This window comes from Euprymna scolopes, chromosome 23 (genome assembly GCF_053919585.1).
Source record: "Euprymna scolopes isolate OS-2025 chromosome 23, ASM5391958v1, whole genome shotgun sequence".
In the NCBI taxonomy this organism is placed as follows: domain Eukaryota; kingdom Metazoa; phylum Mollusca; class Cephalopoda; order Sepiida; family Sepiolidae; genus Euprymna; species Euprymna scolopes.
Window position 1 is genome coordinate 100,832,651 of NC_136504.1, and position 24,642 is coordinate 100,857,292.

At 34.2% G+C, this 24,642-nt stretch overlaps 1 protein-coding gene across 1 annotated transcript in view; it reads right to left on the bottom strand.

The window, feature by feature from the left end:
- The window catches only part of LOC145246070 (condensin complex subunit 2-like), a 78,141-nt gene that overhangs the window by 46,486 nt on the left and 7,013 nt on the right, over nucleotides 1-24,642 (bottom strand). Inside the window, exons 2-6 of the mRNA XM_080107916.1 lie at nucleotides 22,558-22,773; nucleotides 16,147-16,234; nucleotides 12,606-12,692; nucleotides 8,815-8,935; nucleotides 3,006-3,094 (exon numbers count right to left, since the gene is read on the bottom strand). Of these exons, the coding sequence (XP_079964042.1) occupies nucleotides 3,006-3,094; nucleotides 8,815-8,935; nucleotides 12,606-12,692; nucleotides 16,147-16,234; nucleotides 22,558-22,760 (588 nt within the window). The 5' untranslated portion in view covers nucleotides 22,761-22,773. The remainder of the gene's footprint in view (nucleotides 1-3,005; nucleotides 3,095-8,814; nucleotides 8,936-12,605; nucleotides 12,693-16,146; nucleotides 16,235-22,557; nucleotides 22,774-24,642) is intronic.

Here is a 24,642-nt window from a genome sequence, read left to right on the forward strand (position 1 = left end):
AAAAAAGCAATCACTATTTTTGCCAACATAAAAGAAATTCAAAGAAAATACAGTTAGGAAATTATGCGAAAAACAATTTTGATTTACCTATCCATTTTGTGACGTACTGCCATAAAAAAAAAGTTATACACCTTTTAAGTTTTGTAAATATCAGATCTGAAGAAAGTTGTCAATTTGAATGATTAAAAAAAAAAAAGGAAAAAAAAGGAAAAAAAAGGAAAAAAAAGGAAAGGAAAAGGAAAAAAAAGGAAAGGAAAGGAAAAAAAAAGGAAAGGAAAGGAAAAAAAAGGAAAGGAAAGGAAAAAAAAGGAAAGGAAAGGAAAAAAAAAGAAAGGAAAGGAAAAAAAAGGAAAAAAAAGGAAAGGAAAGGAAAAAAAAAGGAAAGGAAAGGAAAAAAAAGGAAAGGAAAGGAAAAAAGAAAGGAAAGGAAAGGAAAAAAGGAAAGGAAAAAAAAGAAAGGAAAAAAAGGAAAGGAAAAAAAAGGAAAGAAAAAAAAGAAAGGAAAAAAGGAAAGGAAAAAAAGGAAAGGAAAAAAAGGAAAGGAAAAAGGAAAGGAAAAAAGGAAAGGAAAAAAGGAAAGGAAAAAAGGAAAGGAAAAAAGGAAAGGAAAAAAGGAAAGAAAAAAGGAAAGGAAAAAAGGAAAGGAAAAAAGGAAAAAGGAAAGGAAAAGGAAGAAAAGGAAAAAAGGAAAGGAAAAAAAGGAAAAAAGGAAAGGAAAAAGGAAGAAAAGGAAAAAAGGAAGGAAAAAAAGAAAAAAGGAAAAGGAAAAAAAGGAAGGAAAAAGGAAGAAAAGGAAAAAAGAAAAGAAAAAAAATCAGATCTGAAGAAAGTTGTCAATTTGAATGATTAACAAAAAAAAAAGGAAAAAAAGGGAAAAAAGGAAAAAAAAAAGAAAAAAAGAAAGGAAAAAAAGGAAAAAAGGAAAGGGAAAAAAGGAAAGGAAAAAAGAAAGGAAAAAGGAAGAAAAGGAAAAAAAGGAAAGAAAAAAAAGGAAAAGGAAAAAGGAAGAAAAGGAAAAAAGAAAGAAAGAAAAAAAATATCAGATCTGAAGAAAGTTGTCAAATTTGAATGATTAAAAAAAAAAAAGGAAAAAAAAGGAAAAAAAAGGAAAAAAAAGGAAAAAAGGAAGGAAAAAAAAGGAAAAAAAGGAAAAAAAGGAAGGAAAAAAAGGAAGGAAAAAAAAAGGAAAGGAAAAAAAGGAAAGGAAAAAAAGGAAAGGAAAAAAAGGAAAGGAAAAAAAGGAAAGGAAAAAGGAAAGGAAAAAAAGGAAGGAAAAAAAGGGAAAGGAAAAAAGGAAAGGAAAAAAGGAAAGGAAAAAAGGAAAGGAAAAAAAGGAAAGGAAAAAAAGGAAAGGAAAAAAAGGAAAGGAAAAAAAGGAAAGGAAAAAAAGGAAAGGAAAAAAAGGAAAGGAAAAAAAGGAAAAGGAAAAAAAAGGAAAGGAAAAAAAGGAAAGGAAAAAAAAGGAAAGGAAAAAAAAGGAAAGGAAAAAAAAGGAAAGGAAAAAAAGGAAAGGAAAAAAGGAAAGGAAAAGGAAAAGAAAAAAAGGAAAGGAAAGAAAGGAAAGGAAAAAGGAAAGGAAAAAGGAAAGGAAAAAAGGAAAGGAAAAAAAAGGAAAGGAAAAAAAGGAAAGGAAAAAAAGGAAAGGAAAAAAAGGAAAGGAAGAAAAGGAAAGGAAAAAAAGGAAAGGAAAAAAAGGAAAGGAAAAAAAGGAAAAAAAGGAAAGGAAAAAAAGGAAAAAAAGGAAAGGAAAAAAAGGAAAGGAAAAAAAGGAAAGGAAAAAAAGGAAAGGAAAAAAAAGGAAAAGGAAAAAAAGGAAAGGAAAAAAAAGGAAAAAAAGAAAGGAAAAAAGGAAAGGAAAAAGGAAAGGAAAAAAAGGAAAGGAAAAAAAGGAAAGGAAAAAAAGGAAAGGAAAAAAAGGAAAGGAAAAAAGGAAAGGAAAAAAGGAAAGGAAAAAAGGAAAGGAAAAAAGGAAAGGAAAAAAGGAAAAAGGAAAGGAAAAAAAGGAAAAAGGAAAGGAAAAAGGAAGAAAAGGAAAAAAAGGAAAGGAAAAAAAGGAAAAAAGGAAAAGGAAAAAAAGGAAAGGAAAAGGAAGAAAAGGAAAAAAGAAAAGAAAAAAGGAAGAAAAGGAAAAAAGAAAAGGAAAAAGGAGAAAAGGAAAAAGAAAAGGAAAAAAAGAAAAAAAAGGAAATGGCTGCTTCTCTCCAATCAGATATTTAACTTTAAAGGCTTATAACTTTATTTTTTAACACAAATAGATAATAAATGAATAAAGCAAAATGGATTGTTTTCCATTGATTTAAAAAAAAAAAAAAAAAAAACTATTTCCTTTAAAACAAAATTATGTTGTTGAAATAAAAAATGGTATTTTCTGCAAGTGGTACGACACAAATATGAACGGTTTGGAAGAAAACGATATCTTTACCCAAACCTTGTTTTCCTCATCTGAAGCAAAGCCAAGTCAGAAAGAGTGGCAAACCTTGGTTGAAGTGAGTGTCCCTAATGATGGCGGTCTGAACAGAGCTGAAAGAGAGAAACAGACCAGATACCAAGGTCTCATATCATATGAAAAAAAAAAAAAAAAAACTGGAATCTTAGGGAAATATCAATCACACCAGATATTATAGGTGTCACAGGACTTATGAAGAAGAACCTGAAGTCCTACCTAACTAATATTCTTGGTGAACCAAGTGCAAAAGAAATCAGGCAATTGCACTTAAGGGAACATCGAGGATACTAAAAAGAGCTCTCGGTTGGTTTCAATAAAAAGCAGGGAAATGTTGGCAGCTGGTTTGGCTGCCCCATACCCAGCATTACAATCTTCAAAGGACGAAAATTTAGAAAAAAAAAAAAAAAAAAAAAAAAAAAATGAATACAGATGTAGCGATGTTATTACAAAATGACAATCTTGACATTCTTCTCCGTCATCTCTACAAATTAATAGCATTTATTCACAATGACAAAACAGAAAAGTATAGGCATAAAAAAAAAAAAAAAAAAAAATTTACCTTCTTTGTTTTTTTTACTTTATTATTCGATACACCCTCATCGTTTTCGGCTCCAGAAATGTCTCCGTCATTATCTTCATTGTCACCCTCTGATATGAGCATAAAATAAAAAGAATTATAATCTGTTTTGCATTATCTATTAAATATAAAAGCGAAAACGTATGTATGTATGTGTGTTCACTTTTTCTGTGTGTCTACAAAGGCTTCTTTCAGAGAAGCGATCGGTCGGTTCACAACTTTTTAAAACTTTTTTATATCCACATATAAATTGTAATATCTCACAGTTAACAATGAAGCTCGCCTGTCTATTTAATTTGGGAAGATAAATATTCAATATTTGTGGCTCGCTGCATGTGGGTTAGTCTTTTTCCTATAACATCTTGGGGGAAAAAAAAAAAAGCGTTCAGCAGTAAATGAAATCCTGCAGTCAAACTTGACCTCATTAAAACCGGGCACCTGCTAAATCCAAGTAATTAAATAAATTCAAACGTGTTTCCGTAAGCATGTCGCGGTGGGGCAATGGTTAACGTCGAACGTTTTTTTTTTTTCACACTTTAATTTCCAACTTTGCCTCAACGGTTCGATCCTCATACTTACTTTTTTACCATTATGTTCTAGAATATTTAAGATAAAGATTAAAGATTTAAGATTAAGATATATTTTGGATTATTTAAACTACCGAGCGATTCTGAATAATATGCGACTCAAAAGTCTGCCAGAAATAGTATCAAATAAAATTTGCATTGAAATAAAAAATGTTCAGCTCACTAAACAGGAAGTCTGGGTTTAGTAAAGCGGAACATTTTTATATCAATGCAAAGGTTTTAGCTGACATCACTTCTGACAAACTTCGAGTCAACTATTATTCTTGATTGCTGACTATTTGTCTTATCTCGGATATTATTTTCACAATGTTTCGGTCGATGTAATGTTCAACCTTCTTCAGGTGCATATTATTGAACTCTAGATTCTTTTCTGATTCTGTTGGAAATTTTGTCCAGATTCATCCAGAGTTCGATGGAGATTCCCTGACAAAATAAATCTGAAGAAGGTTGGAAGCGATGTTGGTCGAAACATTGTGAGAATTACATCCAAGATGAGAAAATTAGTCTGAATAATCCAAATAATACAAGAGATACAACCCAACAAACAAAATATATTCTCAAGGTATGTTCTCTCAACCTGCACATTTAGTGACAAAAGTACCATTTTAAGCATAGATGCGATAGACTTAGAAAATGTTATTTGAAACAAGCCCGACAGACGAGCAAACAAATGCTATTTTAAATATAAACTCATCTTATTAGATCATGAGGATTCACTTCTTGACCTATTCTTGACTACACTACCCGAGCCTTGTGTGACAAATGCCCATAGCCAACTTGGGAACACTTGTGATAATGATTGATATCAGTCCAAAATGTTCACTGGCAAACTGACCAACCGTTACGCAAAATGATAAACTACTACAACCGGCAGATTGGGAATTTATCAATGATCACATCAGGAACAACCTATTGAGTAAAATGTCTTCTCTCCCTGCTGATCAATGTGCTATTTCTCCGATTCAACCACCATAAGTCCACTAGAAATAGACAAAAATTCATATGAAGAAATCATTGTAAAATTGTAATAGTCAGAGTTAAGTGAAGACTTAACAAGATAAACAGAGCCACAGAAATTAGGAACTCATGATTTCTGGAAAATCTAGAATTGTGTGGTGAACAATTGTCAATCACCAATTACCTCCTCCTGCCTCCCCAACCCCACTATCCAATCAGAATGTCACTTTCATGGTGACTGATAATGCTAAGCAATTACTTGTCCAGTGGTTTGCCTGTAACTCCACCTTGGACTCTACAAACCACTCCCTCCCAAATTTCCCATTACGAACTGCAGCTACACTTGATGATCTAATCATCACCTCTTCCCATTTCCAGAATATCAAAAGAAAGACAAAATCAAAGCTTGTGCACCTGACCTTATCCCTGATGTAGTAATAAGGAAATTACTTTGCAGAGATGAACTTTGTTCTTTTTCAAACTTTACGACAAATGTCTCGTGGGATCTTGCTTCTTTAGTAACTCGAAAATTGCCTCTGCGGCACTAGTGTTCAAGAATTCTGGTGAAAACACTGACTGAAAATGACAGCTCCCCTCAGTCATCCCCCGATCTTTCTTACAATCTTTGAATCATTAATCTAGCGATACTGCACCACCTCAGTAACTTCAGTATAGATTTAGACAAACACGTCCTACCGCAGATATCTTAATGACCATCTCTAAACATATACACCATCTATAATATAAATCTCATCCCTCTCTTTCGTTTTATTTTACTTCAGTTGAAGTTCTCAGAAATCAAGGGGCCCACAACCTGGGGCTAACACTTGAAATCTATATGAGATACATAGATATTCGAATGTTCCATTTAAGTTTTTTATCTCTCAAACACTGAGTTAGTAAAGTAATTGAGAACAATTTTCCTCTCTTAAGTTAACCATTTTCATATGTTGTAGTATATCTTTCATTTTGGTCTCTTGGTATTACTGGATTCCAGAACAATAATTTATCTAGTCTGGTGGAGTATCCAGCTTCGGGCTATTACCTGAGGTAATATCACTTGGAGAAGGTGCACCATTCCTCATAAAAGCTAATGTGGCTTAGCCATAGTGAGGAGATCTTATTTGGGCTGCGAATACTATGTGATTTTGAATATTTGGTCAGGGTTTACTTCTTTGGAAAAAGTATCCTCATGCCAGGTTGTTCTGACAAACCCTTGTACAGAGAGACCTTAGACACTCGAGGACAGTGTCTAGTAGGCATTCAAGTTCTGTATGTATGTTCGTATGTCTGCTTAAAATTTTCAACAGAGGTGACAGATTTTCACGAGATGGGTATCGTTTTGAAACTTGACCCTTCGGACGGATGGCAAATATAGAAAAATTGGCCAAAAACAATTATTCCTTCACCCTCAACTGGGCACTTTTCTACAGAGAGGGGTCGTTTTTTTCACCGATATCTTCGAATGTCACGGCCGCTTTTCGATTGTCTAGCCTTAATTTAAACTTAGGTCACTTCTGGTTTGGCGATGAGCGCAACAGCAAACAAGTCACTTTTTTTTTCACATTCTTTTCCTCTTTCACGGTATGGATTTGAGCCTGCCTACTACCACATTTTTTTTGTTTTTGCTCAAGACACAGCTCCAAACACCCAGCCAATGCCGGGCTCCCAGGCTAGTGTACTAAATAAGACAGGTGAAGTTAAGGTGATAGCCCTCAACATATCTAAAGCATTTGACAAGGTCTTCTCATGAAAATTAATTTGTATGGTTTTACTGGATGAATATTTAATCACAGAAACAGATCCTTTGTAGCAAAAAAAAAAAAAAAAAAAAATCCAGGTTGGTCTCAATGGCTGCACATCAAACTTGACAAATGTTGCTATACCCTAAGGGGTGTTCATGGGCTCTTTATGGTTCCTGATTTTCATAAACAACCTCCCTAACTTGAAATTGTGTTCAAGATGGGTATATTTTGCCGACGATAATCTTAGAACATTGTTAAACTCTCATTTGAAGGTATTGGTATTATAAAAAACTACCAAGACTCGTGGAAAATTCAACGGAATGAGAATATATTTAATCAACAAATATGTTTTGATAAAACTGATATTTTTTCTGGATAGTGCAAAAAATTAGTTTTTGAACAGATAAACCACTAGCATGCAGCAAATATGAGTTTAACATTTCTATGAAAATAGTGTTCATAGTGTGTCTTAAATATAGAACTGATCCAAATGAGATAAATAAATACTAATAAATACTCAGAAAGTAATATTGTGCTACAAAGTTCAATACAAATAAGTGAAGCATGCATGGTCTCCTGTGAGTGCAAAGTGAATGAGGTATATAAAAAAAGTGACTAAGCTCAGTATTTGCCCCCCCCCCCCGGCCCCCCATTTAGCCCCAAAAGTCCCTAGGGGACGTCAAATCCTTGTGAAAATTAACAAATGGTGCAGTTTTAAGCCTTAATATATGTAAATTTGAGTTCTGCACCAGAGTTTTCCCAGAAAATCCATTGTTACTTTTGTTTTTACTCATATCATGTTTAATGTTTGTGCAAAATTTCAAAAACTTCCAAGGCGTAGTTACTGAGAAAAGTGCGGACAGACGAACGAAGAGTGGATTTACAGGCCCACCCTCGTTTTGTTGGGGCACCAATAATAAAATCACATTGTAAGAGACAATCTTTAATTCACGTCTGTAGTCCACTGCTTCTTGGAGGACAAATCCCCCCCCCCCTTCTGTTTCTTTTAAATGTTTCCTTTTTTTATGCAACATTCTGCTAACTTCTTTCTTCGGTGAACAATTGCTGCACATCCAAATTGCGAGTTCCTTTCTCACACGATTATAACAATGATCAGGTATGATATTCAGTAGTAATACACATGAAAAAATTGAAATGGCTTAAAATATTTCAATAATTGCATGCATAGAAAGAGCTCGACGATCTAAGAAAAGATTCTTTTTTTTTTAATTTCTAAAATCCGATTAAAATTAAGGAAGTTATGACTATTTTTGTGCCTTGCACGCTTAGATATTTTTTCTCTCTTTAAAGATCATATGCGTTTTGTCACATTTTTTACACTACTTTTTCGGTAAAAATGTATCTTTGTTAACACAGGAGATTAAGCAATGAAATTTTTGCCATATAAGTGTATTTTTGTGCTAGGAAATCAGAATATGCTACTGAAAATCTCCAGAAATTAATGGTTTCCAAATAATCTACAGTAAATGCACATAAATATGCGGCAATTCTTTTAAAAGTCCATGTATCCATTAAAAGAAAAGAAGTTAGAGCATTCAAAGTTGAATCGTAATCCATTCTACGTACAAGAAACGTAAATCTAATACTAGGACTGCTTAAAAATGAATATATTGCAAGATTTCTTTAGTATTATTGTAGATTAACACCTTATATTACCCCACCCACCTCCATCTGATCACCTCTCCAAAATATGCGATTCTACCTTTTTTTTTTTTAGACAATTACATATGGCCACCCTGAAAAACTTTAATGAAAAATAAACAAGTTATTTTAGAATTTAATGTAAAATGATTTCCAATTTTGAGCCATTCTAGCATTTTAGGGCAGTTAACCATTTTTTTTCTATGGAGATAAATGCCCTGCGTTTTTTTGTTTTTTTTCTAAAGACGATTATGTGTGGTTTTAAGAGGGTCTTTGTGCAATTATGGGAAGATGGGGAGACTTGCCACTCGGACTTAGGGTAAATTATAGGGCTAAGGAAAATTATGTGTGAACATCCTGAAGATTTGACAGAAACAAAACAAAAACAATTTTAGAATTTAGAGTGGAGAGTTGGTATCACATAAATTTAATGTAAAATAATTCACCATTTTGTATCATTCTTTGATTTAACTGACAAAGAGGTCTCTTTTTTTTAACAGACAAGTTAGTCAGAGAGTATGGCTGTGAAAGAAGGCATTTCTAATAATTTGCAGTAAAAAAAAAAAAAAAAAAAAAAAAAAGACAAATTATCAGTAAATTTTTATGACGTGCCCCAGCGTATCCTAAACACCCCAACCTCTCCAATGTCAAGAACAGCTTTCGGAATAACCCCCCCCCCAAACATCGAAAGCTGTTCTTAACATGGGGAGGTTGGAGGGGGGGGGCATACCGAAAGCGGTTCTTGACCTGGGTTGGGGGTGTTTATACTACGCTAGAGCAGGTAGTAAAATAAAAAATACTGAATTATCTTTCAAAAATATGCGAAAAAACAAAAATCACCTTTATCTTTTTTCTTATTTCCACGACTGAGGGTGCTGAGAACTTTGTAAGTCTCTGAATGAATTGCATCAACTCGGCTGGCATAAATTTTGGCACTAGCATCCAGGGTTGTGCCAGCAACCTTTAAAACAAAAAAAAAAAAAAAAAAAAAAAAGATTAGGCTTTCATTTTTAAAGTTTATCAGTACAAGAATAAAAACACGCGCACATGTGTGTGTGTCAGTGAGTGCGTATGTAAAAATTTTGGCAGGGCAAAAAATAACTAAGAAAAAGGTTGATATATCGCATATCTGAAATTTGGACAGGAAAAAAAAAAAAAAAAAAAAATGGGACTAGGTTAATTGCTCACAGAATTTACAAAATAGTATCAAACTCTCAAGCAATAATATCTGTTGAAGGTTTAAGAGGTTGTTTGTTTATTTTGCTACCAAATTATGAACTGACCAGAATTGAGTCATTGTTTTTCTAGTTTTGCATATGAATTACAGAATAGCTGATATTTCCTCATAACCTCTGGCCTTGATGGAGAGGAGACTAAAACGCGCTGCTATGGTTTCAAAGGGGAGACTTGATTCCAAATATTTCTCACATGTTATATCTCTCCTCTTTTGAAAGTAGGGTACAATTATGACTATCACCAGTATCAAATAATCATTATACCCTGTGAAATTTACTTTATGTATTATTTTTTTTTTTTTTTTACACGGTAGTCACCACTTATCAAGGCCCGGAAGCCACTCAGGGATAAGGGTTATTGCAAGTACAGTACGTTAGTGTGGAGATTTAATGAAGTGTTATGTATATGTATAAAAACCAAAGATTATCAAATAAACACCACCTCTACAAAAATAACAGACCCTCCAAGGATGGCTATAAAGTGGGTGTCCATTTTACGTTAAATTAATATAGAAAAGTGATCTACAAGTTTCCTGTAATTTTAAACATTTTCGTTTTCAGCATAATAGTAGTAATTTTAAAGGATTTTTTGAAGGTGGAAAGATACTGCACCTTTACCAATGTTTCAATCAGTCATTTGTTTTCCTAGTTTTGCATACAAATTACAAAATATCTGATATTTCCCCAAATAGTTGATTTAACAGTAAAAAAACAGATAAATGTTATCATAAATGTTATTCATTGTGTTTACATGCTATAATTATACAAGGTGCCTTCATTAAGTTTCCAGACTTTTTTTTTTTCTTTCTTATCGGCACTTTTATTTATAGCACACACATGAAACTCTAGTCCCCTTTAAAGTAATCTCCTCCAGCTGCAATGCACTTGTACCATTCCAACAGTTTTCTGGGAGCGTCACAGCTTCTTTCATCATCTCAATTGTTTCATAAGGACAGCCTCTAAGGTTTTCCTTGAGCTTAGGGAATAACCAAAAGTCACAGGAAACAAGGTCTGAACTATAGGGAACTGAATTGATTAGTTCAACCATTTCCCTGCTGTCATGGTGTCTTTTTGATCTTCTCTGAGCACTCTTGGGGCAAATTTCACGCAAATCTTCCGCATCTTCAGTTCCTCGCGGATAATTGTGTACATAGTTCCCACACTGACATCAAACTAAGCACTTATTGTTTCTATAGACACATGACAGCCCTTATCCATGAAATTCTTTATTTGGCCAATCAACTCTGGTGTTCTGACTTCCTTACTCCTTCTACATCTGATCATCACTCAGACTCTCTGCCTTCCTTGAATCTCTTACACCACCAAAAACTGATGCTTGATCCATGCAAGATAGTCCAAAACCAGTCTGAAGCATTCCATACGTTTCTGTGGCATTTTTTTTTCCAAACAAAATTTTATTTAATATTGTTTTTCTAAGCTGTCCTTAAATCCAGATTGCATTTTTAAAATTCACCAACTGTGACAATCAGACTTTAGTAGGGTGTATTCCAATTCCTGCAGTAGCTGTTCATTTGTAACTGAAATCATAAAAATTACACAGTCATCTCATAAGATGTATAACAATAACATACTGAATTTTCAAGAGTCTACAACAATTTAGATGCCTGTACAAAAAAAGTCTGGAAACTTATTTAAGGCACCCCATATATTATACCCCCTCCCCCACACATTTTATGTATGATGTAGTATTCTGCCAGAACTAAATTCACCTAGCAGGGAGATCTGACGTTGCCTGGGATTGAATGAGTATCAACAAATGTCCCACACTTCCAATACTTTTATTGTCATCAAAATGGATGAAATTTACCATTTTTCAATCGATTGATTGCCAGCTCTAGTTGGGGACCCACGATGGTGCAGTGGGAAGAAGTTTTACATGTCTCCCCGGAGCGACTCAGTCCATAATACATTGTAGTTTACATTACATGGAAGAGAATTTACTGTTCATTTTATAAAATTAGTTTCATATGATGGCTTGAATTAAAGTTTAAAATGCTAAATTCAAGTATCATAGTTCAATTGTGCTCTAAGCAGAAACATTCATTTCAAATGTGTCTGTCTTATCAAAGAACTTACTTTGATTTTATATGCTCGGCCCTTCTGCTTGTGCAGTGATAAAAAAATTATAATGTTAGGCTGTATAAGGATGTTAACTTTAGTCAAAATTGGATTGCTCCTTCTTTAATTGTTTTATTTTTTTATTTTTCAATTACTGATACTTATCAGAGACATTCTGATACAAAACCAATCTAGGAACACTCCCAGACACAAAGTGTCTTTTATATATAAGCAGAGATTTTTTTAGCAGAATTTGTTATTCAAATATTTTTTTCACTATTGATGCTATTTGTTTAATGGATCTCCAAAAACAAAAAAATTAAACTTGCTATTATTGTCATTATTTATGTTTTTTTAACATGGTTTCAAGTACAAATAAGTAGTTCGGGAATAGACCCTCACTTTATATCAATCATAAAATGTTTGTATGTAAAAAAAACACACACACAAAAAAAAATTTTTTTTTGACTTATATGAAAAATAACACGCAGAATAAAAGATTAAAAAAAAAAACAGAATGAAAACGAAAAAAAATTAAACAAAAAAAAGAAAAAAGAACTGAATAAAGAAAAAACAATGAAAAAAAGAAATTAAAAAAAACACAGAATAAAAAAAACAGTAAAAGAAACAAAAACACAGAAAAAAAAACAGAATAAAAAACAGAACAGAAAAATTAAAAAAAAACCAAGAAAACAGAAAAATTAAAAAAAAAACAGAACAATTAAAAAAAAACAGAAGAGAAAAAAAACAGAAGAGAAAAAAAAACAGAAGAGAAAAAAAAACAGAAGAGAAAAAAAAAACAGAAGAGAAAAAAAAACAGAAGAGAAGAAAAAACAGAAGAGAAGAAAAGAAAACAGAAGAAAAAAGAAGAAAAAAAGAAAACAGAAAAGGAAAAAAACAGAAAAGGAAAAAAACAGAAAAGGAAAAAAACAGAAAAGGAAAAAAACAGAAAAGGGGAAAAACAGAAAAGGGGAAAAACAGAAAAGGGGAAAAACAGAAAAGGGGAAAAAAAACAGAAAAGGGGAAAAAAAACAGAAAAGGGAAAAAAACAAAAGAAAAAAAAACAGAAAAGGGAAAAAAACAGAAAAGGGGAAAAAACAGAAAAGGAAAAAAAAACAGAAAAGAGAAAAAAAACAGAAAAGAGAAAAAAACAGAAAAGAAAAGAAAAAAGATAAAAACAAAAGAAAAAAACAGAAAAGAAAAAACATGAAAGAAAGAAAGAAAAAAAGGAAAAAGAAAACAAAAATATTTAAAGAAAATTAATTAAATGAAAAAAAAAAGGGAAATTGTAAGAATAATGACACTCAAAAGATTTACCTGAAAATCTCCCAATTTCTTGCCCTTCAGCAAATCCGTCATATAGTCAATCAAGTGCAGACCAAAAGCATTTTTGACATTAATTTTCTGAAATAAAAAAAAAAAAATTAAAGCAGATTACAGATGTGGCAAGTTGGATGAAAATAAGACTTCTGAATCGCATTTAAAAAACAGCTGTAACAATTGTCGACTTCTGATTCAGACTCATAACAAATTGCTTCATATACACAAAAACGAAAGTAGAAAAAGATCTAACCATATGGAATGTTGCATGTTCGGTAGGGTGTATGATTGCAATGCATGCAAATGACAGGCTGGTGATGGGAAAAATATCCAACTTAGGGTTAGATCACCAAGAAATTGGTTGGCATTTCCAAAATAATGAAGCCTTCTTGGATGCAAGGCTGCATGCTGTGATTATGAGCCACTTGAGATTTTGTTAAAGTTATGTCCATATCAAATGGTACCTCCCCCCCACCATATTCAGTCAATTTTTATTTTATATTCTGGTATAACTGAGTGACTGATCCCATTTCACTATTGATAATGATGCAAACATTGGCAAGGTTGCATGGGGGGGGCATAGTTGCAATACATACAGGCAACAGACTTGCAATGAGGGAACTATTTAGCTAAGAGAAAAAGGACCATTCAAGTAATGACAGACGACTTTCAATAAAATTTTAAACATGCATGTTACTGCATGTTTAGTGAGATTCATATTTGCAATACATGCAGACGACAGACCTGCAATACATCGAGAATTATTTAGCTGAGGGACCATTTAGTAATGACCAACTTTTTTTTAAAAATAAAGCCTTCTTAGATATGAGGCTCCATTGCGAGCAACTTGAGATTTTGTAAACGTTATGTTCATATAAGATGGCGTCTCCCACCCTTCATATTTAAGGAGTTTTCGTGTTTTGCCATCGTTGCGATTGACCTATGACACAGTGCACAGTCTTCATTTGTGGTCATTTTTTGTTTGCAATTTCTTCCTTCAGGCACATCAATAATGCTACTATACTATTCGCGTAGTTGCATCTTTGATCACTTTGGATGGCTTTCTACCTACTCAACTTACTCCCAATTTGTACTTAAGCATGAAGTGCTAGATCAATGTTTCATCCATTGTCACAAATTAACGAAAGAACTCCTTTTTGTTGCGTTGAAACAGTTGCAAACATTGAAGTGTTTTTGATCGACTGCGAGCAAATGCAGCTCCTACTTTGAATGCAATTTTTTCATTGAAAAATGTTCGTGCAAAATGGTCAATCCAATGCCTTCTGCGATTTCAATTCGGCTGCCATCTATATATATATAAAAGGCAAAACGGGTACACAAGTTTTTGCATGTCCAACAAAGGCTTTTTTTTTCGCCAGGCTTCTCGGGGGAGGGGCATTATCGCTTAGAACTGTTTATATACCCCCTAGATAATAATATCTACGATTTGCGAACGCATGTTGTGTCTAGATTTATTTAAATCGACTTTTACCCAATTCTTGCTATTTCGGCCCCTTTCATGTTGATTCGGCTTTTTCATATAAAAGTGAAACTGATGTGACGGGCCGAGAGCGTCCAGAAAGCAATAGACGTTTGGTCAATGTCGGTGAAAACCGTCATATCAGACAATTGCTTTCATTTGGACACTCCCTTAATAAAGGGGAGTTGGTTTTCCCCAACACGTTGGAGAAACAAAACCAGACAAAGTTGGGTACAAAACAAACCCCAAAAAAACTGCCCGACAGTTAAAATTAAGTCCTTAAAATTTCATGTCCTTTGACCTAATTAAATTCGCTGCGCACCTGCCATTTATTAACATTAAATTGAAATTGGTTTAAGTAACTTTCCTTTTGTGGGCGAGCGGTAATTTATCAAGTTTCTCACCTCAACGTTCCGGGTTCAATCCTACCTACCTACCAAAACTTTTATTCATTTTTTTATTTTACTTTTTTTTTTCTTTTTACATCATGTTGGCTGTTTTTTTTTTTTTTTTTTGTCTTTCAGATCTTTTTAAAAAGTTTAACATAGGTTTTGAATCTACCTCCCCCAATTCCAAACACCCAGGCAACACCAGGTACCCCCCGCTAATCTTCTATATAAAAGGCAAAATGCGTGTCAGTATGTATGTGTGTGTTCGTGTGTGCATGCGTGTATCTCACAAAAACTTTCAGACGTAACGAACACTGACAAAATCAAAATCGTTAGAAAGATTGATTTCTCAGATGACAAATATCCAAAAATTGGCCAAAAACATTAATTCTTTGACTGTCAACTGAGCCATATTTTGCAAGGAGGGGTCAGTTTTTGTGTCAACATTTTTGCGAGTCATTCACGACTAGCGATCTCAATGTACGTTTAAAAAAACCGTTATTTCAAAAGCTCGTGACGTCATAAGTGCGCTGCGGGTGAGACGGCGAACACATTTTCTTTTTTCACCTCCTTTTCCTCTTTCATGTTACAGGTTCGAGCCTACCTACTGTGGCTAATTTTTTTTTTTTTTTTTTTTTTTTTTTTGGTGCTCACACAGGTATTCGCTGCTATTTTGATTGAAACAACAGTTCATTTATTTTATTTTTTTTTTAATTTTTTTTTTTTTAGAGCTGGGGGTTGGTTGCTCAATAGTTTTACCATACCACCTCTCTCTACCTGGGCAACGCTGGGTACCCATGCTAGTCTAACAAAAATTCAATTTACAACCAGTCAAAATGAGTTTATGGACTTTGTTTTCAGGACAACTACCGAATTTGGGCGACCTACGTGTTTAGTATCAATTGCATTTCTACGACCATGTTGAAAATCAGTATACCACCTTTTAAACCATTGTTTCCAATGGAACAAAGTCCGAATAACACGTATTAAGCCATTGCTTTGCTTGAATAGTATTTTTTGTCCATCAGAAACCAAATGTTTTATCAATAAATGAAAATTCAGATTTTTCCCGATTTTGAAAATCTGTAAGAGTAGTTTCACTGTAATTTGTAAATGAATCGGATTCGGCTCAAATCCCGGCACATGCCATTTTGAACGTTAATACTTTATAAAATCCGTACGAAATGCTTTTGTATTAGTCGCACCATCTATATGTCAGGCTTATTGAGTGATGTGTTATAGAAATAAAAACAACTTCTTTATAAGATAGATAACCCCAGGATACGCTTTTTTCAGGTTGCGATATGGAATACAATGTTTTCCCTGGTTACAGTATTTGCCCCGCCTTACGGTGTTATTTATAATGTTATTTGAGTATATACATATGTATTATATACTCTACTGTGTATTACTAATTTTTTAATATTTACTGTATAAAATTTTGCTTAGGCCCCGCCATACGGCGATGCCACCTTATGATCCCAACCCCAGAATGGATTAATGCCGTATCCCGGGGTTCTACTGTAGTGGCATCAGCACATATATCCTGCTCATAAAATAGTTTATTTTAAAAGTGTCCTTGATTAAGTTTCCATTTGATGAGCCAAATTTTCCATAGTAAAAGTAAAAGAAAAAAAAAAAAAAAATGCCAGAATGTTTTTACACTTACGTTTTCTGCATTGAGCTTCACACAGTTGGCATAATGATCCGATAGTTGAGTTGTACTCAATCCTTTCAAAGGGTTATTAGAAGTGCTCCTATAAAATAGACAAAAGGTTAACGACACCAATATAAAAGGCATTTCATTGGCTACTATCTACATCCTATAATAGATCTTGATTAATGAGACACAATTTCATAGAGTTTATGACAGCGAGATTGAGAACACCATCACTAGCACGACGAAAGTACTTGTTGTGACAAGAGATTTAGCTGGTGTAAGGAATGAATATGGTGATGGGCATGCAGAAGGAGAAAGAATTTTAGAATCTAGTATGGGAATGGAAATGTTGGTTATTAACACTTTTTTTTTTTTTTTTTTAAGGAAAAAAAGGAAAGCCACCTTCTTTTATACAGCACAAGACAAAATACAATTCTTTTTTCAGCAAGATGGCGCTACATACCACACGTCTCACAGATCACCGACACAAATTCATGACATATTTACAGAAAAAAAAAAAGAACAATAAGCAAAGGGTTATGACCACTACGTTCCCCGGACTTGTCATCATGTGATTTTTATCTTTGGGGGACTTTAAAACAAAAACTTCATGCAAATAATTCTCTAGACCAACTAAAGGAGAACGTTACCAACGCTATCAGGAGAATCACGAAAGAATATCAACAAGCAGTATCTGCAAACGTTGTTAAACGTGCCCATAAACGCATAGATGTCAATGGGGAGCACTTCCAGCATCTTTTATAACACTGCAGGTAATTTAAACAATGATACAAGCAACTTTATGGCAACCTACCTGCCATATCTAATACCATCAAGGAGAGACACCTATGATTTGCCGGTCACTGTCTGAGGAGCAAGCATGAATTGGTGAGTGATGTATTACTATGGACTCCACAACACGGACGCGCAAGCAAAGGACAACCTAGATCCACGTACATCTAGCAAATAGCACACGATGCCAACTGTGAACCTTAAGATCTGAGGCAGCTGATGGAAGACAGGCAACTCTGGAGAGGAAGAGTCACACTGGTCCTGGCAAGGAGCCCGTCCTGATGATGACAGGTAATTTAAACAATAAAAGAATGATCCTCCTCTCTACTACATTTTATGGGCTACTTTTAAGTGGGCCACTTGGACAATTGTCTGTTCTTTCGTTTCATTTTACTTTGGTCAAAGATCTCAGAAATCAAAGGCTCACCCATTCCTTGGAGCTAGGTTGCTATACAAGATACATAGATATTCGTGTATTACATCGAAGTTCCTTTTTACAGCTCAATAGTAAAGAAGTTGAGAACATAATTTTCTCTCCCCAATTGACAATTTAAATGTTATAGCATGCCTTTCTTATGGTCTCTTGGTTTCACTGGATTCCACGACAAGAATTCATCTAGTCTGGTGGAGTGTCCAGCTTAGTGCTATTACTCAAGGTAACCTCACTTGGAGAAGGTACACCATTCCTCTTAAAAGCCAATGTGGGTTAGCCATATGAAAATCTTATTTGGGCTACAAATACCAAGTGATTTTGAATATTTAATCAGGGTTTACATGTAAGGAAAAGCATCTTCATACCAGATTGTCCCGATACGCCCCAGTACAGGAAGACTTTAGAGGACAGTGTCTCGTAAGCATTCAAGCTCTTTGTGTGTATGTGTGTTTGTATGTCTGTTAGATAACGGGGGAATCAAAATGGGGATATGTAATATAAAAGGGGTTTGAAACGGCATCAAACAGTTATATGTAGTTTACTGGGCGATGTATATAAACAGTAGCTGTATAACGAGCGTATATGTGCTGGTGTTCTATATATTTTTTTATACGGGTATCTATTTAACAGTTGTGTGTTTCTATAACGAGTTTCTTAACTTATGCGTGTTAACGTTCTGATATGTGATTCGCCTAGTGTATTCTCTATTGGGAAGTTGTTGATGTGTGTAAACATAAATTAACAGTTTATAGATATCGTTGTCGGTTGGAACACCAGCAAAAACATACCTTAAATCTTCCTTCCATGGTGCCCTGAAATTAAAGGGGCTTCTCTCCGAAAGTGAAAAACGCTCAGAGGGGAATTATCTTTTGATATAACCGTTTATTCCTTGCTGGGCTCTTTTTCAGGGTTGGCATGCTTTGTATAAGATTACATTTTTCTAAGCCGCCCCATTCTGACTTCCATGGGCGTCTAGTCATAAAACCCCATCTGTCTGCTAATGCGTTGCGGCTCAAACTGATTTCTCAATTAACTAACTCTACATCTCAAATTCTATATTTTTATTACATCATCACTACACGTAGCCTAAAGATCCTTGCTGGGTTTTTGTCACATATTTTTGCTTATATTATGATTAACTTAAATTCCATCTGCCAAATTAACATTCCTGACAACTATTAAATGTAAAGATTTCACCTTAACATAACTTTTAACATTTTAAAATATCTAACAAATATACTTTTACCAATCATAATAATCGACTGTTATAATTTCATCATAATAATCGCCATTTTAATAATCTATCGGAAAACACCGGAAACTAACAACATAATGTGTCTAGCTAAACATAAAAAACTACAAGATAAACAGCCAAAAGGTATATTCTTGATTGGTATGGATGGATAATATTTAAAATCTTGAAAATATTTATTCTCTAAGGGTTAAAGGGGGTGAGGTGGTTTTTTTTTCCATATTTTTCAGTGTTATATACAGATTTGGAAAGAAAATGCAGACTCATCACTGAAGAAATCTTATGTAAAAGAGAGCTGTGTATGTATGCGTGGCTTGGAAAGAATGGACTGGGCGGAGGAGAAAGAAGAGGTTTGGGAGAGAAAGATAGAGACGGATAGATAGGAGGTTTAATAGAAATGAGTTACACTTTTGCCGCGAGTAACAATGGATAGTCCTACTAGTTTTCTTCTTCTATTATACTAGCGGGCGAAGTTTGAAAATAAAATCGGCCAGCCAGAATGAGTTACTGAAAGATGTTTGAATTTATTTAAGTAATAACCAAATTGACATGTACGCGCATGGAAGTCGTAGAGCGTTACGACGACAACGACGACGACGTAGAGGTCAATGACCAGGTTTGTTTGTTATAAGCGAAGTAAAAAAAGAAAACATTAAAACTTAAGCGGGGTGGGGGGGCAATCAAACGTCGAAAAAAAAAAAAAAAAAAAAAAAAAAACGTAAAGCAAATGAACGATATTAAATGTAAAAATCGAAAAAAAAAAAAACGAACACGTGAAAAATGGCTTAAATAAGCCTGTTTCGATATTAAAATTTTAAAAATCGGTGGGTACCCGGGTGTTTTTGGGTGTGTAGTCGGGAGTGGATAAGTAAAAAAAAAAAAAAAAAAAACAGAAAAACAAGTGTTACGTGAAAAATGGCTTAAATAACACTGGTTCAATATTTAAATTAAAAAAAAAAAAAAAAAAAAAAAAAAAAAGACATCTCACACCATGATTCGAACCCAAAACGTTTAGATAACGAACCAACGCGCTAACCAACTGAGCTAACGCGACGTACATGAAATTTAGTCAGTTCTTCAAGTATTTAAAGTAAATCAGGTCATGACATCATCTGTCACATGCATAGAACCGGTCGTTGTCACGAGAGGACCGTTTTTGTCGACTTTTTGAGTAAAAAAAAAATAAAAATAAAATAAGAGGCTTTACTTTTTGAACAACCTTTGTACATCTTTTCATGCACCCCAATATGACTTTTTGAAGATTCAAAAGATGAATTTATGACAGACTTATTGCATCTAACTAGTAAGGTTGTCGAGAAGGAAGTACTTGCTGTGGATTCAAGCGGTCATGTTGGAAAGACCCTTGATGATTTTGAGGATGTGTATCAAGGAGATGGATATGGTAATAGGAAGAGTTCTAAAATTTGTTTTTCTTAAGAACATGTTAGCTGTGAGCACTGTTTAAGATAGAGGAAAACCATCTCATTACGAATTAATCTGGTAGAGCAAAGATTCAAACAGATTTTCTGTTGGTTTGGAAAAAAAAGACAAAGTTCTTAAGCAATGTCAAAGTAATACCTTGAAGGTCACTTGCAGATAAGGGTTAATGAATGTAAAGTGATCAGTGAGCGGACATCGTAATAATTGGTAGTGGTGGAAATCGGTTAGTGTTCGACTAAATGGAACGACAACATGAACTTGTTTACATTAGACTAGTGGAGGGGTGGGACAATTTTAATTTGTCCAGATTTTGTATATCTGTATCTATAAAAGTGAAATTGTCTCTGTGTGTGTGTGTGTATATGTACATTTGTCTACCAAACTACTCTGTCAATTTTCAGTCTACAGACTCGAGAGTTGACATAAAGGGGTGATGAGATTTGGGAAAATCTTTTTAATCGGTTTTCGGCTAGAAATTTGGCTGTCAAGGGGTCAAAGTTCAATGATTTGACTTTCGAAAACTCTACCAAACTCCTCTGCTAATTTTGGGTCTAAACACTTGAAATTTTAGATGTAGGTTACTTGGACATGGATCAAACTTTTTAATTTGATTTGAGCCCAAAATAGATATTAAGGGATCAAAATTTAATAAATTGACCTCTGCAGTCTGTTAAATTACTCGGCCAAGTTTTGGTCTAAACATATGAAATTTTACATAAAGTGTATTAAGACATAGGGCAAGCTTTTTAATCCATTTTTGGCTGAAAATTTGATTGCCAAGGGGTCAAAGTTAAAAAATTTAGCCAATTTTGGGTCTAAACATTTGAAATTTTATATAAAAGGTATTCAGACACGCAAGCTTATGAATCAGTTCTGGGGCAAAATTTTGGCTGTCAAGAGGTCAAAGTTGAAAAAGTTGAAGAAGTTGACCATTGCATACTCTACCAAACTGTCAATTTTGGGTCTAAACACTTGAAATTTTAGATGTAGGTTATCTGGATACAAGTCAAACTTTTGAATATATATAAATATATACACACACACACACACACACACACACACACACACACACACACACACAGAGTTATGAATAGTACATAGGGCCCAAGCAAAGCCGGGCTGAACTGCTAGTATATATATAGTCCTAATTTCAGAAGTAAAAAAAAAAGATTTGGATACCATTAGCTAGAATTAAAATGGAAACTGTATATTTTTTAATAGAATATATTTGTTTTTTTTTCCAAGTCGGTTTCTATTTAATCCATAGTTGGGACTCTAACAGGTACTAACACTCCGGGTCAGAGTAGGCCTAGGAGCAACGGCAATTAAAGAGTGGCTCCACACTGCCCAAAGCCTGCAAGCTGGGGCCTCACCATCGGATATAGTTTAAGGTCATATTCAGGACCTTGGATTTTAAGACAATTATGAACGTTTATAAAGGTAAAAGAAGAGTCCTAGATTGAGGTGATTGCAGAAGGTTAAAGTTGATAGATCACGTCTTGAATGGGATTGAGGGGATAATTTGGATTATGCTGTGAGGTAGGCGCTAGGAAAGCATAACACCTGTAACTGTACTTGTTTGACATGTACTTCCACAGAATGTACTTTGATAAATTTGCTGTATTTTTATCCTTAAATACCTCCCCAATCCACCTATCTAGCAGCAAAATTCAGTGTTTATTTAGTTAAACGTTTTTAAATACAGAAAAATCTTTATGTACTCATTGTAAAATGAAGATGTCATATTCCAAAAACCACATAAGTATTTTTTTTTAATTAAGAAAATCAAATTTTATGAGGAAGCGAGGAGACCAGGAGCGGCCATATTGTTTTCAATTTTGCCCAAATTTAAGAGCGGCAATTCACCTTGACTACAGAGATTTAGTTTGTATTCAGAATAATTAAAACTTTTTCATGTAGAAATTGTAAAATTCGATTCCCTTAACACCCCCCCCCCCAAAATAAACAACACGCTTGATCAATTTGCATGATTTTTGAAATATGACCAAGCTTCCCTCTTTTCATCATCAATACTCTGACCCTCACCCAGTCCCAAGTGAAATGAATGGATCTTGTTTCCGTGAAGCACCATGTTGGAGGATTATTGTTCTGGGGTAAGTACACAAGGTTTTAATATATTAGTCAGTTACTAAGATTGAATAAAGAGCTATGTTGTTTTTTTAATGGAAATCACTCAAGACAAGGCATGAAGCCACTTATGTAAGGAGCTAAAAAATTAAAAAAAAAGAAAAAAGAAAAGACTTCAAGGTTAAAAACTAGCCAACAACAAATGTTTGATGGATATATTCTGACCCAGCAATTCTTCCCCCTTTGTCAGAAACATTGCTCATGGAATGTGAGGATTAAAGGACAAAATAAGCAAAACAAAGTTATACAGATACTGAAAGTAAACCCACATCCACTTTCTTTAAGACATAGATGCTATCGAAGGGGAGAAAAAAGAAATATGTATTTTAAAACAACAACAAACTGTTCAGTTTACCTTGGGCTGCTTTTGCTTGGAGTTAACGGGCTGGAAAGATGTTTATTCTGCAATTCAAACAATTTTGATTTCCTTCTTTCACGAATTTCCTGTGCATCATCCTTCTGAGCAAGGCATGGCGTTCCAATACTGAGACGACGGCTAGCAGGAGAGGATATTGCTGGAAAGTTAGAATTGGTCGGTGTCCCAAATATATCCGTCATATTGGTAAGTAATCTAGAAAAAAATGAATTAGGAAAACCATTAAAATAAAAATTTATTAAAAAAAGTAAAAATAAAAAAATAAGTCAATTTTATTCCTTACATTTTTTTTTTTCTTTTACTCATCGAACCTCCCAATCAGCCGCCTTGTCTTCCCAACTCTCTCCCTCGTTATATCACTACAGTGTTACATAGTGAGAACCACGTTTGAATAGAAAAGTTTGAGTGACACCTAAGGGTAAGAGGTGGCCCCCCCCCCCCAGACGGAAATTATAAAATCACATGATCTACAAGAAGTTTCTTAGCAGTTTCAAGGAGAAAAAAAAAAAAAAAAAACGTGCCTGGACTGCTGCCTCTAATGGAGGAGAGAATGCAAAATGTAACTCAGCCAGAGCTTGAAACCTATAACCTCAGATTTTTTTTTTTTTATAACTTTTTACCATAGATAGGCATCATAAAAATGAAATTCTGAAAATTTGAGCAATTAGAGCATTTTCTGTTTTTCATAAATCTTGCAAGATGTTGCCTAATTGACATTTTAATAATGTATTAACTTATTTTATTGTGGACTATTATCCTCATCTTTCTTAGAGGTTGTTTCACGACATTTCAGCCAACTATTCCTCTGACCTTCATCAGGTGATAACCGCGACAGGATAGCAACTCCGAATCTCCTAACTGCATCCTAAGCAATTACTGCTATCCATAGTTGTTGTCATCTCACCAATTTTTTCGCCAAGTAAACCTCTGGCCGGCTTTGGGTAGGCTTGAAACCACTATCTTCAGATAATTCTCACCTGGAACCATAGAGATTCAACGTCCCTATCCACGGCACCACGAGCCTGTGGCGCAGTGGATAGAGACGTTGAATCTCTATGGTGAGACAACAACAACTATGGATGGCAGTAATTGCTGAGAATACAGTCAGGAGATTCTGAGTTCCTATTCCGTCGCGGTTACCACCTGACAAAGGCCAGAGGAAGAGTTGGCCGAAACGTTGTGAAACAACTAAAAAAAAGATGAGGATAATAGTCCGCAATAAATAAATAAATAAATAATACTCATTTCAATAATGAATTTGCAATTAAATAACATATTTTAATAACTGTATTTTTTTTCTCCAATATTTTCGAAGTGGAACATGATGTGACCCTGAAAATTCAATCAGGATTTCTTAGTTTTATGATAAAATCACACAGAAAGCTTAATTTCTGAACAAATCCAATTTTTGGATTCCTGGAGTCAAAAAACTGACTGTGTGAATTTTCAGGATCACATGTTCTAAACTGTACTGCTGAAAAAGAATTTAAAAAACTACCTGGCAAATGTATTCGGCGAACCAAGTGCAAGAAAGATTCAAACAATTGTACTTAAAAGAATGGTTAAAATCTTTAAAAAAACTCTCTTGGTTGGAATGTATGAGATAGAGGGTAAATGTTTGCATCAGGTAGTATGCCCCATCTCCAGCTTAAACAAAATAAGAAAATTTATAAAAATTAAAAAAGGAAATATTCAGGAAAATGTAATTATTAAACATCTTTGATGATTTATGCTTGGAGTTACATGCTCAAATATTCAGGATTTGTTAGTTTTTATGACGTCCATCTGCATCAACCCAGCACCACTACCGGACGCAAAGAAACATTGCGGTAGCCAACACAAGACCTGGCTCAGAACACTGAAACAATACTGAAATGATCCTTGGCCCCCGCCTCTACGGGCTCAACCAATGGAACCACGAATGGCTTAGGCTTGTAGCAGAAACAGCCTCATCCGAAATACAGGATGTGGTGAATTTGTTAGATGGAGCTGATCCAATCGATCCAGGGCAAACGCCACAATGACCAACAATCTGTGGTGTAAATTACAATAAAGTCTGAGGAT